General features: G+C 43.8%; 2 protein-coding genes across 2 annotated transcripts in view; both read right to left on the reverse strand.

The window, feature by feature from the left end:
* Nucleotides 1-15,734, reverse strand: part of LOC118556154 (zinc finger protein 69 homolog) — a 40,271-nt gene that overhangs the window by 3,823 nt on the left and 20,714 nt on the right. The window lies entirely within an intron of this gene.
* LOC118564742 (zinc finger protein 32-like) lies at nucleotides 11,791-15,524 on the reverse strand. Its single transcript, XM_036143619.1, has 2 exons — nucleotides 15,026-15,524; nucleotides 11,791-13,029 (listed from the first exon to the last, which is right to left on the reverse strand). Exons 1-2 carry the CDS (start codon nucleotides 15,312-15,314, stop codon nucleotides 11,921-11,923), a joined length of 1,398 nt encoding a protein of 465 aa, XP_035999512.1. The 5' UTR covers nucleotides 15,315-15,524; the 3' UTR covers nucleotides 11,791-11,920.

Here is a 15,734-nt window from a genome sequence, read left to right on the forward strand (position 1 = left end):
GAGCTTAATTTTTTGTATGTGGTTTCACACTATAAACTTCTCGGCAGCAAGAAGTCTTCACGTCAAACTGTTTTATATGTGACACTGAGCTTGATACACTGAGCTGCTCCAAGCAGGCAGTCGCAAGGACACGTGGCATCACAGTCCCTCTCTGCTCTCACTGACAGGTGGGAGCCTGCTGGAAAAGAAATGGCTCTAGGTCCTCAGCTAGCTAATCACACATTTACGATCCGTTCTGCTGCTTCGTCCCACTGGCAGAAAGTGTGGGAATTGTAGGAATTTGCCACAAGAAATGTAGACAACAGTACGCTCGACAATGAAGGGTAAAACGTCCAGGGAGTCAGCGTAGAGTCCATCAAGCTCACAGTATGCGCAGAGTATGCGCAACTATGTGAGAGCCTTTAGGCAGCCCTGCGCATGGAGTACACACTAGCGACAATAAACCTAGTAAGTTAATTCAATATAAAAGTTACATTTATTTTGGCCTTATGTTAGAAACGGGACAGTGTAGTCCAACTACTCTGTCCTCCCGACAGACGGCTAGCTCTCTCGCTATCTCAGGAGAGAGCTGTGTACGTGAAGGGGCGGAGTGATATTACACACTTGGGAAGAATATTTAGTGAGCCTTATAATCCGGTGCGCCTTATGGTCTGAAAAATACGGTACGTTATGTGTGATCTTTAAGTCTCAATACATAAGTGCTGAGTATCTGTACTTGAAATCGTCAAGTACCTAAACCGAAGTAATCGTAGTTGTACTCCGTTGGGAAAAACTGGTATCGGGACACCTCTAATTCATTTCTGTTGGAAACATCCGCATTGAAGTCAACGCTGGAGTAAACATCCATGCTGGGAAGATTAGCTCCGGCAGCTAGGGAGGACCAGGAGCAGACTTGGATTTATTGCAGGCAGAAGGGAACACTGCTTTGTTCAGATTCTTCTGCTCCTTAAGTGCTGTAGTCATAGACATAATATAAGAGTAGACGCGTCATTGGGCAGGTTCTGCCTATGCTGCGATACGTCAGAGCATCCGCCATCTTAAATGTGGCAAATCTGAAGTTACTCAGTCACTTAAACAGTATCAGAGGGACTTTAATCTCTGAATATACTTTGTATTCGTAGTATTTTTTTTTTTTGTAATATTACAAGTTTATTTTCGTATCCCTTTAGCTTCATTCTCCTGAATGAATTCTCCTAAAGAATAAAAATATTTAAAATAATCTAACCTGGCCCTATTACTCCAGGAGTGAAACAATTCTGCAAACTGTGATTATTCTGGAAATGTTCCCCCTTAATTCTCATAATATGATGTTTTTATCATAACTGTCATGATTGAGTTTTGCTTTGGCTTTGTTTTTCTGTTATTTTCATTTTTTCATCTCTTTTGGGTTAGGTTTGACTTTATTTATTGTTAGTTTTCTGTCATCAGTTATTTTCTGTCATTTTTCACTTCACCTCCTCAGCAGTCAGTCACACCTGTTATCATTTACCAGTCAATTAGCCAGACCCTGTTTTCACCTGTGAAGTGTTCTATTTAAACCTGCCTCTGCCTTCAGTTCAGCACTGGGCCGTCATCATCCCACACCTCTCCATGCCAGTCCCCGGTTTGCCTTGGAAGCTTTGTTTTGCTCCTTTTGTTAAGGTTAGTCCTGTCAGTCACTCTAAAGACTGTTTGTTCACTGTTTGTTCCTGGAGAGGTTCTGCTCTGTGCCCTGGTGTCTCAAGTTCTGCTAACCTGACTAGCCGCCCTGGTGAAGCTCTGCTCTGAGCCCTGGTGTCTCTCAAGTTCTGCTAACCTGACTAGCCGCCCTGGTGAAGCTCAGCTCTGTGTCCTGGTGTCTCTCAAGTTCTGCTAACCTGACTAGCCGCCCTGGTGAAGCTCATCTCTGTGCCCTGGTGTCTCTCAAGTTCTGCTAACCTGACTAGCCGCCCTGGTGAAGCTCAGCTCTGTGCCCTGGTGTCTCCAAATGAACTGCTAACCTGAGTGCTGAGGCCTGCTAGCCGAGCAGCACCTAGCAAGTGTGGACTCTCTGTCTCCGGGCCGTCAGCTCCTGCCATCACATTCATCCCTGACCTTCTGCAGTCCTGAACCTCCGGTCTTCATCACTCACCACCCAGCATACTTCCTTCAATAAAAACTCAAACTTTTAGTCCCGTGTGTGCGTCCTGAGTTCATCGGTAAACAAAACCCTGACAGTACGGCCCAGTCAAAAGGTGAACTCAGGCGCCATGCGGGGCTTACCTGCAGGAGTTGACGACCCGGACATCCTCGCATATGTAGAGATGTGCGAACGCCAGATGAGGGAGAGGTACACCAAGATGGCTTCTGCCCGGGACCCTGTGCCACCGATCCGGGTCGACTCCACTTCCCCCGTGGTTTACGTGGGCGTTGATGCAGCTACCCCGGAGGCCAGGGAGAGAAGCCTCTCAGCCTCTCGTCGTCTCGGTCATCACCTCCATGACTCGCAGCTGGCCCCTCGAGTGAGGCTCATCGTTCCACCTAGCAGAGCCCCACGCATCAAGGAGAGCCAGCTGTGGGAGTTCTACTACGGTGACCGAGACGACCTTCTGCCCTGCTGGCCAGCTGCCACCCCCGAGATTGCCCCAGATTCCTCATCTGTCCCCTCCCGGCGAAGACAGCAGAACCACCGGCGCAGAGGGTCCGTCAAGGCTCAAGAGGAGGATCCGCCTCCAACCCCGGCGCCGCTCTCTGAAGCCTGTAGCCCGGCGCCGCTCTCTGAAGCCTGTAGCCCGGCGCCGCTCTCTGAAGCCTGTAGCCCGGCGCCGCTCTCTGAAGCCTGTAGCCCGGCGCCGCTCTCTGAAGCCTGTAGCCCGGCGCCGCTCTCTGAAGCCTGTAGCCCGGCGCCGCTGCCCTCCGAAGCCTGTTGCCCGTCACTGCCTGAAGTAGCCGAGGAGATGGTTCCGCCTCCACCAGTAGACTCCGCTCTGCCGACCACTGAAGGCTCCGCTCTGCCGGCCGGCAAGAAAATAGATCCGCCGGCCGACGAGGATGAGCCCAAGGTCTCCGAGGGAGCCGCTTTGCCTCAGCCCGAGGCCTCCGAGGGAGCCGCTTTGCCTCAGCCCGAGGCCTCCGAGGGAGCCGCTTTGCCTCAGCCCGAGGCCTCCGAGGGAGCCGCTTTGCCTCAGCCCGAGGCCTCCGAGGGAGCCGCTTTGCCTCAGCCCGAGGCCTCCGAGGGAGCCGCTTTGCCTCAGCCCGAGGCCTCCGAGGGAGCCGCTTTGCCTCCGCCCAAGTTCCGTGAGGAGGTCCAGGAGGACCTGCCTCCGCCCAAGTTCCGTGAGGAGGTCCAGGAGGACCTGCCTCCACCCAAGTTCCGTGAGGAGGTCCAGGAGGACCTGCCTCCGCCCAAGCCTCGTGAGGAGGTCCAGGAGAACCCGCCTCTGGCCTCGGTTTCCGCCGAGACCTGTAGCTTGGCACCGCCTCCAACTGATCTGTTCGGCCAGAGCCGCAGATTGTGGACTCCGAGCCGCTCGACTCTGCCTCGTCGGGGCCGTCCACCACAGCGCCCGCCTCTGACTTTTCTGTTCGGCCGGAGCCGCAGACTGCGGACTTCGAGCCGCTCGACTCTGCCTCGTTGGGGCCGTCCACCACGGCGCCCGCCTCTGACTTCTCTGTTTGGCCGGAGCCGCAGACTGCGGACTTCGAGCTGCTCGACTCTGCCTCGTCGGGGCAGTCCACCACGGCGCCCGTCTCTGACTTTTTTGTTCGGCCAGAGCCGCCGACCGCGGTCTCCGGGCCGCTTGACTTTGCCTCGTCGGGGCCGCCCTCCTCGAGGGTTTAGTCGGGCGATGCTGCTCCGCCGCCTGCCTCGTCCAGGACAACCTCCACGAAGACTTTTCTTTTTTGCTTAGCAGCCGTTTTTGCCTGAGCCCTTAAGGCCAGTGCCTTATTTTTTGGGCTCGATTTCAGTTTTGATTTACTTAGGATTTTTGGGGTTTTAGAGTTATTTAGGGGGTTCTTTGTTTTTTCTTAGAGTACTTGAGTTTCTATTTTCGTTTGTTTTTCCACCTCTGTTCTGGTGTTTCAGGTTTGCCTATAGTCTTCCGGTTTTTGCTTTGGTTATTTCTGTTTGCTTTAGAATCCTAGGTTTTTGCCTTGTTCTCTTAGTTTTTGTTTTTGTTCTAGCTTTAGTTATCTAGTGTTACTATAGTTTACCCGTTCCTGTCCTAGTTTCTTTGTTTTGGTTTTTGCATTAGTTTTATAGTTTTTTTTTTCTCTTGTACGTCTTGCTCTTTTTCCTAGTTTCTTTTAGTTTTATTTTGATTTTTCTAGTTTTTTGCTTCGGTTTTTCTTTTGTTGTCCCTACCCTAGTTCTTCTGGTTTTGTTCTATAGGTTAGTTCATGCCTGGGTTTTCTAGTTTTTGGTTTAGATCTTTAGTTTCCCAGCGCTTCCTAGTTTTGTTTTGGCCCCCTAGCTCTTATTCCCCTGGCGTGTTAGAACGCCCTTTGTCTCCTGGCATTTTAGGATGCCCTCCGCTCTTGTTTCCTGGCATATTAGGATGCCCTTTGTTCCTGTTTCCCTGGTGTTTAGATTTCTAGCGTTAGATTTAGTGTTCCCGGCGTGTTTAGACACGCTCTGTTCTTGGTTCCCCGGCGTGTTAGGACGCCCTCTGTTTTCGGATCCCCGGCGTGTTAGGACGCCCTTTGTTCTCGGTTCCCCGGCGTGTTAGGACGCCCTCTGTTTTCGGTTCCCCGGCGTGTTAGGACGCCCTCTGTTTTCGGTTCCCCGGCGTGTTAGGACGTCCTTTGTTCTCGGTTCCCTGGCGTGTTAGGACGCCCTTTGTTCTCGGTTCCCCGGCGTGTAAGTACGCCCTCCGTTCTTGTTCCTAGGTGTTTTAGACGTTCCTGCTTCCCTCATATCCCGACGTTCTCTTCCCCAGCCCCGGCGTTTTCCTCACGCCCCGGCGGGTTTCCCTTTGGCACTAGTACGCCCGTTCCTTCCCTTTGGCGCTAGTACGCCCGTTCCTTCCCTTTGGCGTTTAGTACGCCCGTTCCTTCCCTTTGGCGTTTAGTACGCCCGTTCCTTCCCTTTGGCGTTAAGTACGCCCGTTCCTTTCCTTTGGCGCTGTCGTACGCCCGTTCCTTCCCTCTGGCGTTGTCGTACGCCTGTTCTTCCCTCTGGCGTTGTCGTACGCCTGTTCTTCCCTCTGGCGTTGTCGTACGCCTGTTCTTCCCTCTGGCGTTGTCGTACGCCTGTTCTTCCCTCTGGCGTTGTCGTACGCCTGTTCTTCCCTCTGGCGTTGTCGTACGCCTGTTCTTCCCTCTGGCGTTGTCGTACGCCTGTTCTTCCCTCTGGCGTTGTCGTACGCCTGTTCTTCCCTCTGGCGTTGTCGTACGCCTGTTCTGCCTTGTGGCGATTGTTCGCCTGTCAACGTCGGTTAGACATCTTTTGTTTTGCCTACCAGCATCTGTTGGACATCCTTTTTAGTTCGCCCTAGTGGGTAGTTTTGGTTTGATTTTAGCCCACCATCCTACCTTCCCTCCACCCACCCAGGTTAGATCAGCTTGGTTATGACTCTTGCCCGCCATCCTGCCGTCCCTCCACCCACCCAGGTTAGATCAGCTTGGTTATGACTCTTGCCTGCCGTCCCTCCACCCACCCTGGTTCGTCACTTTGTAGTTTGTTTTGTTTGATTTTAGGCCGTCCGGAGTCCGGCCTTGAGGGGGGGGGGGTAATGTCATGATTGAGTTTTGCTTTGGCTTTGTTTTTCTGTTATTTTCATTTTTTCATCTCTTTTGGGTTAGGTTTGACTTTATTTATTGTTAGTTTTCTGTCATCAGTTATTTTCTGTCATTTTTCACTTCACCTCCTCAGCAGTCAGTCACACCTGTTATCATTTACCAGTCAATTAGCCAGACCCTGTTTTCACCTGTGAAGTGTTCTATTTAAACCTGCCTCTGCCTTCAGTTCAGCACTGGGCCGTCATCATCCCACACCTCTCCATGCCAGTCCCCGGTTTGCCTTGGAAGCTTTGTTTTGCTCCTTTTGTTAAGGTTAGTCCTGTCAGTCACTCTAAAGACTGTTTGTTCACTGTTTGTTCCTGGAGAGGTTCTGCTCTGTGCCCTGGTGTCTCAAGTTCTGCTAACCTGACTAGCCGCCCTGGTGAAGCTCTGCTCTGAGCCCTGGTGTCTCTCAAGTTCTGCTAACCTGACTAGCCGCCCTGGTGAAGCTCAGCTCTGTGTCCTGGTGTCTCTCAAGTTCTGCTAACCTGACTAGCCGCCCTGGTGAAGCTCAGCTCTGTGCCCTGGTGTCTCTCAAGTTCTGCTAACCTGACTAGCCGCCCTGGTGAAGCTCAGCTCTGTGCCCTGGTGTCTCCAAATGAACTGCTAACCTGAGTGCTGAGGCCTGCTAGCCGAGCAGCACCTAGCAAGTGTGGACTCTCTGTCTCCGGGCCGTCAGCTCCTGCCATCACATTCATCCCTGACCTTCTGCAGTCCTGAACCTCCGGTCTTCATCACTCACCACCCAGCATACTTCCTTCAATAAAAACTCAAACTTTTAGTCCCGTGTGTGCGTCCTGAGTTCATCGGTAAACAAAACCCTGACAATAACATTATCACTTTTGTGTTTGTTTGTTTATTTTTACTTTATTGACCTAGGACTTTTTTTCCTCATATTATTAATTTTACCTCTTTAATACTCACCCAAAAAGTCTGTTCCTAAAGGTTCACATGTGACACAGTTTTATGAAATAATGAAGACCACAATGTTTAGATTTAACAAATTGATCCTTATATTCATAACACATACACACACAAATATATATATGTGTGTGTATTTATTGCAGCACAGGAATGAGGCATCTTCTCTTATTCACGTTCACAATAACAGAACTCAACTTTTTTCTGCCACATACAATATGGCGGTGACGTTGACGTGCGAACCTGCGCCCTATGACGCGTCTACGTATATATGTCTGTGGCTGTAGTTACCTCTCCTAGCATGAATTTTTACTTCAGTCAGTGTTCAGCCTGACATCAGTGCTCATGTTTATCAGCGTCTGTTAATGCTTATGCTCAACTTTTGAGGTAATTGAATGGACACAGCACTACACTGTTGTCAGATCAGACCGTTTCCAACTCAAACACACACACACACACACACACACACACACACACACACACACACACACACACACACAAATATATATATATATATATATATATATATATAGGTTTTAATAAACAGATCAATTCATATGATACGGAAAATTATGTGCTGCTTGATTTAATTAAAGATTTATATTAAACCTCGGAGTTATTTTTTTCTTTTCCAGCAGCTCTGTGATGTGTAACCTCAGTACCTCTGGTGGTTCATACCTATTCTCTGCAGCTTTATCTGGGGTTTGTAGCAGATTTCCAGCAGTCTGCGCTGACGGTCCAGCTCTTCCTCGTATCGGACGATGGTTTTATCAAACTCTGTGAATATTTCTTCAGCAGCAGCGGTCAGTCGCTCCCTGATAAACTCTCTCAGAGACTGAGATGAAGACATTATTACTGCAGAGACACAAACAATCAGCTCAGAAGACACAACAAAGCTAACTCTGCTAACAGAACCAGACAGTCTGCTTCCGGGTTTGATGGAGACCAGAAAGAAACGTCTCGGCTCATTATCGCCACCTGCTGGCAAAACAAGTTTTCTGGCATCGAAAGACAAGAGGATACTGTTTTGTACTTTTATTACTATAATTAATTACATCTCGGTATCAATTGGTCTGACATCTCACGTTTACAGCTTGTACAAAATTCTCGTCTCTAAAGCAACACACGTTAAACATGAACATATCACTCCTGTCCTTTCATCTCTGCAGTGGCTACCGCTTCAGTTTAGACTACAATTTAAACTGCTGTTGTTTGTTCCTAAAGCACTGACTGGCCTTGTCCCACCTTATCTATGTGAACTTTTGAAAACCCACCAGCCCAGCAGAGCTTTACAACGTGCTGATCAACATCTTCCTGGTTCAACCTCCTGGAATAGTCCTCCCTATGAGTTACGCTCAATGACGGACCGGCTCCTATTCAAAGCCAAACACAAGCCTTTTTTTATTTAAGAATGTGGTTGTCTTTCAGTATTTTGATACTGTCTTTCATTTCTAGAAGAGGAGCACATTTTGTAAGCTGATTTTACCGGCTTTACACACTGCACAATGGAAGAAACAAATACTGCTTTTAGGTCCAATTATTGCCCGGAATAGTCTTTTTATCTGTGTGTGAATAACTTGCAAATCTATTTGCTGTGTAAAGGACATTAAACAATGTCAATACTCAATACTTTCTCCCCCTAAATAATGACAAAACTATGGATTCAGTGTGATGCCTCCGGCAAGTCATGTGGGTTATACCCAATCTTGCTCTCACCCCCCATAACCATCATGACCTCAAACTGAAATCTGATTGCTGCTAAAAACTTAACAAACAGGTTGATTTTGAAGAAAAAACAACTGCTGTCAAAAATAAAGTAATTCCTCGGCCGCAGCTATCTGGGGAAAGTCACCCATGCCTTTGTTAGCTCTGGACTTGAGTAGTGCTGAAGTAAGACTGGATTTTTTTTTTAAATGTTATTTTCTATAAACGATTGTAACTGAATGAAAACAGTCCTCTCTAGAACTTTGGACAAACAAGACAAATGGGAAACTGTCCTAAAATTAAAGAAGACTGCAGGATCTAAGCCAGGAGATGCTTGACCACAGCATGCTTGAAAACAGATGAAACAAAATCTGATGTTGAGCAACCATCAATGAAAGTCAGGAGAAAGACCCATGGTGTCAAAGGGAATAATGTTCTGACGGTCGTTGGCTTGTCTCGTCCATGACACCAGCTCAAACTGATCAAAGACAGCAGAGGTCACTGGAAAAAAAACATAATCGGACAGAACTGTATGTGCAGGCAATGTTCTGCTTGACTGAAGCAGTTAAAGAAATCATCACAGGTAGACTATGTTACAGTTTTCAGAACATTGACAGAAGGATTAATGACAGACTGAATGGTTCTAAATAAGACCCATGGCTGATTTAGCTGGTTGAAATTAAATTTGAAACATACTGCGGCTTGGCCTGCTTAACAGCTTTTTGATATTCACAGAGACTCATGAAGCCCGTCCTCCTTCCATCTGTTCTCTGCCTGTCTGCAGGGCTGTCTAATGGCCCGGGTGGAATCATTAAGCCAGGGGTCTGGCTTAACTTTGGTAGATATCTGCTTTAGAGGTGTGATGGAGTCCAAACTCTTTGTTCAAGTGCACTGCAAGCAGGTGATAAATTCTTCTGGACATGGAGGAAAGTCCAGCTTTTCAATAGAGTAAAATGCATTGCTTCTAAAGAAAGCAGCAAATCGACCTGCAGTGGAGGGGGTCAATTAAGATTTGAATTCAAACTTTAACACAACCAATAATCAGTATTTCAATGAATTCAGAAATATTAAAAAATTTTCTGGATTTCAAAACCAGCAAAACAAGATTATCCATTCAATAGAATATTAGTAGGTACAACAACTAACTCAGATGGGGAATATAACTGATGCACCTTTTCCTACTTTTGGCACCTTCTTCTGACTTTTGATTGACTATTGAGCCGATGGGACAAGTGAATTTCTCCAACGTGAGATCAATACAGCCTATCTTATCTTATCTCTTAAAATAAAAAAAAGGGGCAATATTATTTGCCCATTCAACGCTGCTGCCACCACCATGTTTAACTCCATGTCATTTTGTTTTTACCACACACATGCAATTATGTAATAGGGACCAAAAGTTTTGTTTCAGCCTAAAGCACCAAAAGAGAAAGCCTCTGTCTTGCGATTCATAACCTTGTGAAGATGCTGGGTGAAGCTGGCATGAGAGTGCCCTCCACAGTTAAATGTACCAACCTGGGCTCAATGGCCACTGAACAAAGAAAAAACTCGCTATAGTTTGCAAATGCTTTCCCAAAAAAGATTTTAATTTTTATAGATGTTTCATCTGTCTGATTATCAGAAATGGCATTATTTGGCAATGCCTGTATGCACAATTAAGAAATTTGACTTTGGTTAGAGGGCTCAAAGAATACAAACATCAGGCATAAATATATAAACAGTATGTTAATATGCCAAAATTAAAGTTTTGGACCATACTAAGCATTGTTACATTTAGCGGAAAATGGGAGAAGGGGTAAAATATGTTGGGCTGATGTTTCACTGCAGGAAGGATTGGTGCACTTCACACATGGCTTCATGAGGAAATTAAAATGTTGTGGACATACTGTGGCAACATCTCAAAACATCATGAGGGAAATTAATGCTTGGGCAAACTAGCTTAAGGACAACAAAGTCATTTTTTGTCCATTACAAAGCCCTGGTCTCAGGTCAATAGAATGTCTGTGGGCAGTGCTACAAAGTTGTGTGCAAGCAGGGTGGCCTACAAACCTGACTCAGTTACACCAGGAAAAATGAGTCAAAATTAAATAAAAATTACATTGACACCCAAAATGTTTTATTTAAGTAATACAGTTTAAAAGTTAAACCAATATCACAAAAATGTATGAGAACTTCAAGATTTCATTGAGTGTTCAAACATCTAACAAATAGAGAAAAATTACTAATTCTCGTTGACCTAGAGGAAACATTTATTGTGAAGAAATGTTAAAGTGAGAAAAGATAAAGATTATGTTATAATCAGAATCAAGTTTATTAGCCAAGTTTGTGGGAACAGACAAGGAATTTGAATTTGGTTTCCAATGTTCATATCATAATCAAGCTTAGGTAACAGCAAACTACAATATATAACGTCATTTCACATGATATACAGTATGGAAAGACATTATTTGTTTTTATGTTTCCCTTTTCCTGACTAATAACTTTTTACAATGGAACTGTTTCACTTCTTTCTAATCTATTACTTTATCAACATGATCCAAAAGAAAAAGAAAAAATCTACTACAAATAAAAACTGTCTCATTTTGATCACTTTTACTATAACTGATGGCAGATGTGAGCAAAAATTTACTTAATACTGAAATGGATTTAAAAGGTGTGTGCCACTGTAGGTTAAAAATGACATCTGTGGAAGCTTGGCTTTGTTACAGGGCATTGCAGATTATTTTGATGGTCTAACAAATCCGGGTTTGTGTTTTTGACCCATCACAAATAAATTGAGTATTTTTATCACATTATTTGCTCTAAGTGCTGTATCCAGACCGGTGATATTGAAAAGAGAGCTTGTCTGAAGCGTATAAAAAAACAAAATAATAATTTTATAATGTGCAAAATAGGTATACAAGTTATGGATTAATGAGTTAATCAAGAGTCCATAACATGAAGGGCTATATTTTTACAATATCTTGGATTGTATGGATTCATAATATTTTAACAATTGTGCCACCTGTATTAAATATGGACTCAAATAAAAAAAATATGGTTCTCTCACACATTATTAAAATTTGACATATTTGTAAAATCTAACTAAGCAGGAACTTATTAGGATACTAAATATAAACAAATAAGTTGAATAAAACATGTCAAACACTTATAATCCTCATGAAAGCAGTCACTTTCAACTGTGCTTTTGGCATCATGTCTTTTTATATTAAATTACAATTCTTTTGCGTAATGCCCTTCCATTTTACGTCATCACATCCTCTTGTAGATGGCGGCCATACTACAACACTTATCAGTTAATCGGATGGAACAAACTTTAATCTATTAAATCATTAATCCTTAATTGTTTGCATACCTAGGTCAAAATAAAAATCACTTTCCTTAAGTAGGAGGACCACATTGCTTATGGTTTGAGCAACAAACAAATAAGAGGAAAAGCACAAAATATTTTAATAGCGCATCAACAAGCCATATCAGAGCATATTTGATGAATACCTACAAAGTTCAACTTCCCACCTGGCAGTTCTGAAGTACACCCACGAAGAGTATCACAAGATTACACCTGCTCACCTCGGTGTGTTATCATATGACTAGTCAAATGCCCTCTGCGATTAAAACGTTTTCCACAAGTCATACAGGAAAAAGGCTTCTCGCCTGTATGGACTTTTGTGTGCCGCGACAAACTTGCTCTATCGCTGAAATTTCTTTCACATATCATACACGAGAAAGGCTTCTCACCTGTATGAGTTCTTATGTGCCGAGATAAGCTTCCTTTTACGCTAAAATGTTTTCCACATGTCGAACACGAGAAAGGCTTCTCACCTGTGTGTGTTTTCATGTGATCAGTGAAATGACTTCTTTGATGGAAACGTTTTCCACAGATCAAGCATGAAAAAGGCTTCTCACCTGTGTGAGTCCTTGTGTGCCGGTATAAACCTGCTCTATCGCTGAATTTCTTTCCACAGGTCGAACATGAGAAAGGCTTCTCACCTGTGTGCGTTCTTATGTGAAGCTTCAAGGTGGCCTGCAGTGTAAAACTTTTTCCACAAGTTACACATGAGAAGGGCTTCTCACCTGTGTGAATTCTCATGTGATCAGTCAAATAACTCTTACCAAACATTTTACCACAGACTTCACAAGCTGAAATGCTGTCATTTGTGTGCACTGTCTCCTGTCTGTCCACTTCTGTATTCGCTACATCCTCAATGTCACCTCTGATTTGCTGAGAACTCTTTTCTTCATCGCTGCTCGACTCGGAAACTTCTAGGTCGCTCTTTTCGTGGTTTTGTTCCTCAGACTCAGAGGAAATCTGAGCGATGAGTTGGTCCTTGTATGATTGTGGTTCCCTGTGGTCTCTTTCCTCACAAACAGTGACTACTGTAAAGGAATCAGTTGACTGCTGTTGTTCAACCTGCTCTTTCTCCAGACTAATATAGAGTTCCTCCTGCTCATTCTTAATCTTTGGTTCCTCCTGTTCCTCCTTTATCTGTGGTGGTTCTAACTCGGCTTGGTTCTCTTTTATTTGTTGAGGTTTAGGTTTCCCCGGTTCCTCTCTGTAAAAAGGTTGTGGCTCCTCTTGGTCCAAAGTGGAGTTACTCTCTAGGCTACAGAAGTGATGATAAGTGGGAACCTCTTCCTCCTTCCAAATATAATGCTGTGGGAGTGCTAAAGAGACAGAAGAAATACGAAAAACATATTGATTTATGCGAGTATAAAACAAGAATAATTCCCAATTTCCATTACATTTAATTTAATACATTTTAAAATTAAACCCAAACAGATGTTTATAAAATACAGGATTTTATTTTACAATCATTTAAATTAAATGAGGAGCATGTGTATAAAAATAGCTATAATTTCTACATGTTTAATCATATATTTTTGTTCAACCCCTTGTATTAATCCTTAAAGTCTGCACTTCAGTTACATTGTAGTTGTTTTATTTCAAATCCAATGTGGTGGCATGCAGAGCCCAAATCATGAACATTGTGCCACTGTTCAAATATTTATGGCCTTAACTGGGAACGAAATTGGTCTCTGTGAAGTCGTTAAAATCCCTACCCCTCCATTCCTGGCTGACTCCCCGAATCCTTATAGACTTCAAAAGCTCCATAAAATGCCAGAATACATTTTTTTTCTCTCTTTGTGTGTTTCCCCTTCAGCACATGCTGACATAACACTTGTTTAAACCATTGCTTCAACGTTTGCTGGACCAAAGCGTGCTGAGCATGAGGTCATTGTTTGGCACATCCATTCGAGATGTGCCAAACAATAGCTACATTTACATGGAAAAAAGTAATCGGACTAAAAACCATCCGATCTGAATAAAAATGTGTCATGTAAACAAGCCAATTGGAATATTGTGATCAGATTAAACTCAATCAGAATGAAATTGTAATCCAAACGAGAGGGGTGGTTTATGCCGATTGATAATCCTATTAACCTGCATATAAACGCTCGTCAGGCATTTATTTTTGTTATTTTGTATTATTATTATTATAAAGTTACTTAAACGTGACGCATTTCCGCTTTGGTGAGTGGCGGAAATAAGTCGGGAAGCAACACTGCCGTAACCTGACAACAGCCAGATGCATGGAGCTAGGCGGAGCGAGACATGCATCTGGCTGTTGTCAGGTTAACACTGCTGGTGCTCCCGATACAACCTTTTTTGAATGTGTATTTCATTGTGCAGATTTAACCCATCACAGGTCAAACTCATTAAAAGAAAATCAGGTTTGATGCTCACTGAGTTAAACAGAACTGAACTGAGTTATTTTTCAGTGTACGTAGGTGAAGTTCAAGACTTTGCAGTTTGTTATTGTCGACTGAAGAAATTTACGTGGCTGCCGCTCATTTTTACAGAGTCAAAAACGTGAGTGGATTAATGCACACTTTAACGTAACGTTTATTTTTGTACATGCCAAGTTGTGTATCAAACATTGTGCCACCAGTTTTTTTGTGCATATGCATGTTTTGTACATGAGGCCTCTGGTGCTGAGGGTCCATTGTCCTGTGTATTTTAGGCATTGCCCTGCTAATGAATGAGTGTTTAAAAGGCTTCCGCTGCACTCAATGGCATTCTGCAAAGGTAATGCAATCAGTAGAGATACATAAAAGCATGCAGGACAGCGGACCCTGGGCACAAGGATTAAGATACACGGGTTTAGATCAAAGCATATATCTGTTTTAGCATGGCCCATTGAAAGTCCACACCAAATCTAAATTAGAATCTGTAGTAAAACTTAACAATATGTGCTGTCTATCCAGTTTGACCGCTGTTTAGCTATTTTGTAAAGATGGGCAAAAGTTTCAGTCTCTAGATGTGCAAAGCCTGGAGACATACACCAGAACAGCTGCAGCTTTAACTGTAGCAAAGAGTAATTCTATAGAAAATTTGCTTAAATGGGCTGAATATAAATTCACACCACACTTTTCCTATTTATATTAGTTTATGCTTTACGTCACAATTTACCATTACATCGTGTTGAATATACATTGGAGTTTGTAGTGCCATTGATGTAATTTAAAAAAATGTAAATAAAGTTTTTTTCCCATCTTCGACTGCATTATTGAAATACGTTTACAGAAACCTTAAAGTGCTGCTTAACTGAACTACAAATATATATCGTACATCAGTAGACCAGCCTCTGGTGGTTCATACCTATTCTCTGCAGGTTTATCTGGGGTTTGCAGCAGATTTCCAGCAGTCTGCGCTGACGATCCAGCTCTTCCTCGTAGTGGACAATGGTTTTATCAAACTCTGTGAATATTTCCTCAGCAGCAGCGGTCAGTCGCTCCCTGATAAACTCTCTCAGAGACTGAGATGAAGACATTATTGCTGCAGAGACACAAACACTCAGCTCAGAAGACATAACAAAGCTGACTACAGAACCAGGCAGTCTGCTTCCGGGGTTGACGGAGACTAGAAAGACACGTCTCGGTTGGTTCATTATCGCCACCTGCTGGACGGATGTATAAAGGAAGGCAGATTCAGAGAAATAAATGTTGAATGAAACAAAATCACATAATTTCAGACCATCTGAGTTTATGGATTATCTAATGAAGTATCAGAAGCTCTCTTGTAGGTTTGTTGTATTCATGTTAATATGAATACCACTGCAGCAATAATTTCTCGAATGGTTTGGAAAGGCATTGTTTGGTCTTTTTCAAGATCATTATTGAATAATTACTTGAACAGTGCGGATTTACTTCCTGTAGAATACAATACAACACGTACAAAAACTCAAACAAATATTTATATCGTCTTAGAGGTCAATTACAGTCTGTATTAGCTGATTTATTAAAGTAAGTGGACACACACACACACACACACACACACACACACACACACACACACACACACACACACA

Source organism: Fundulus heteroclitus, chromosome 12 (genome assembly GCF_011125445.2).
Source record: "Fundulus heteroclitus isolate FHET01 chromosome 12, MU-UCD_Fhet_4.1, whole genome shotgun sequence".
In the NCBI taxonomy this organism is placed as follows: Eukaryota; Metazoa; Chordata; class Actinopteri; order Cyprinodontiformes; family Fundulidae; genus Fundulus; species Fundulus heteroclitus.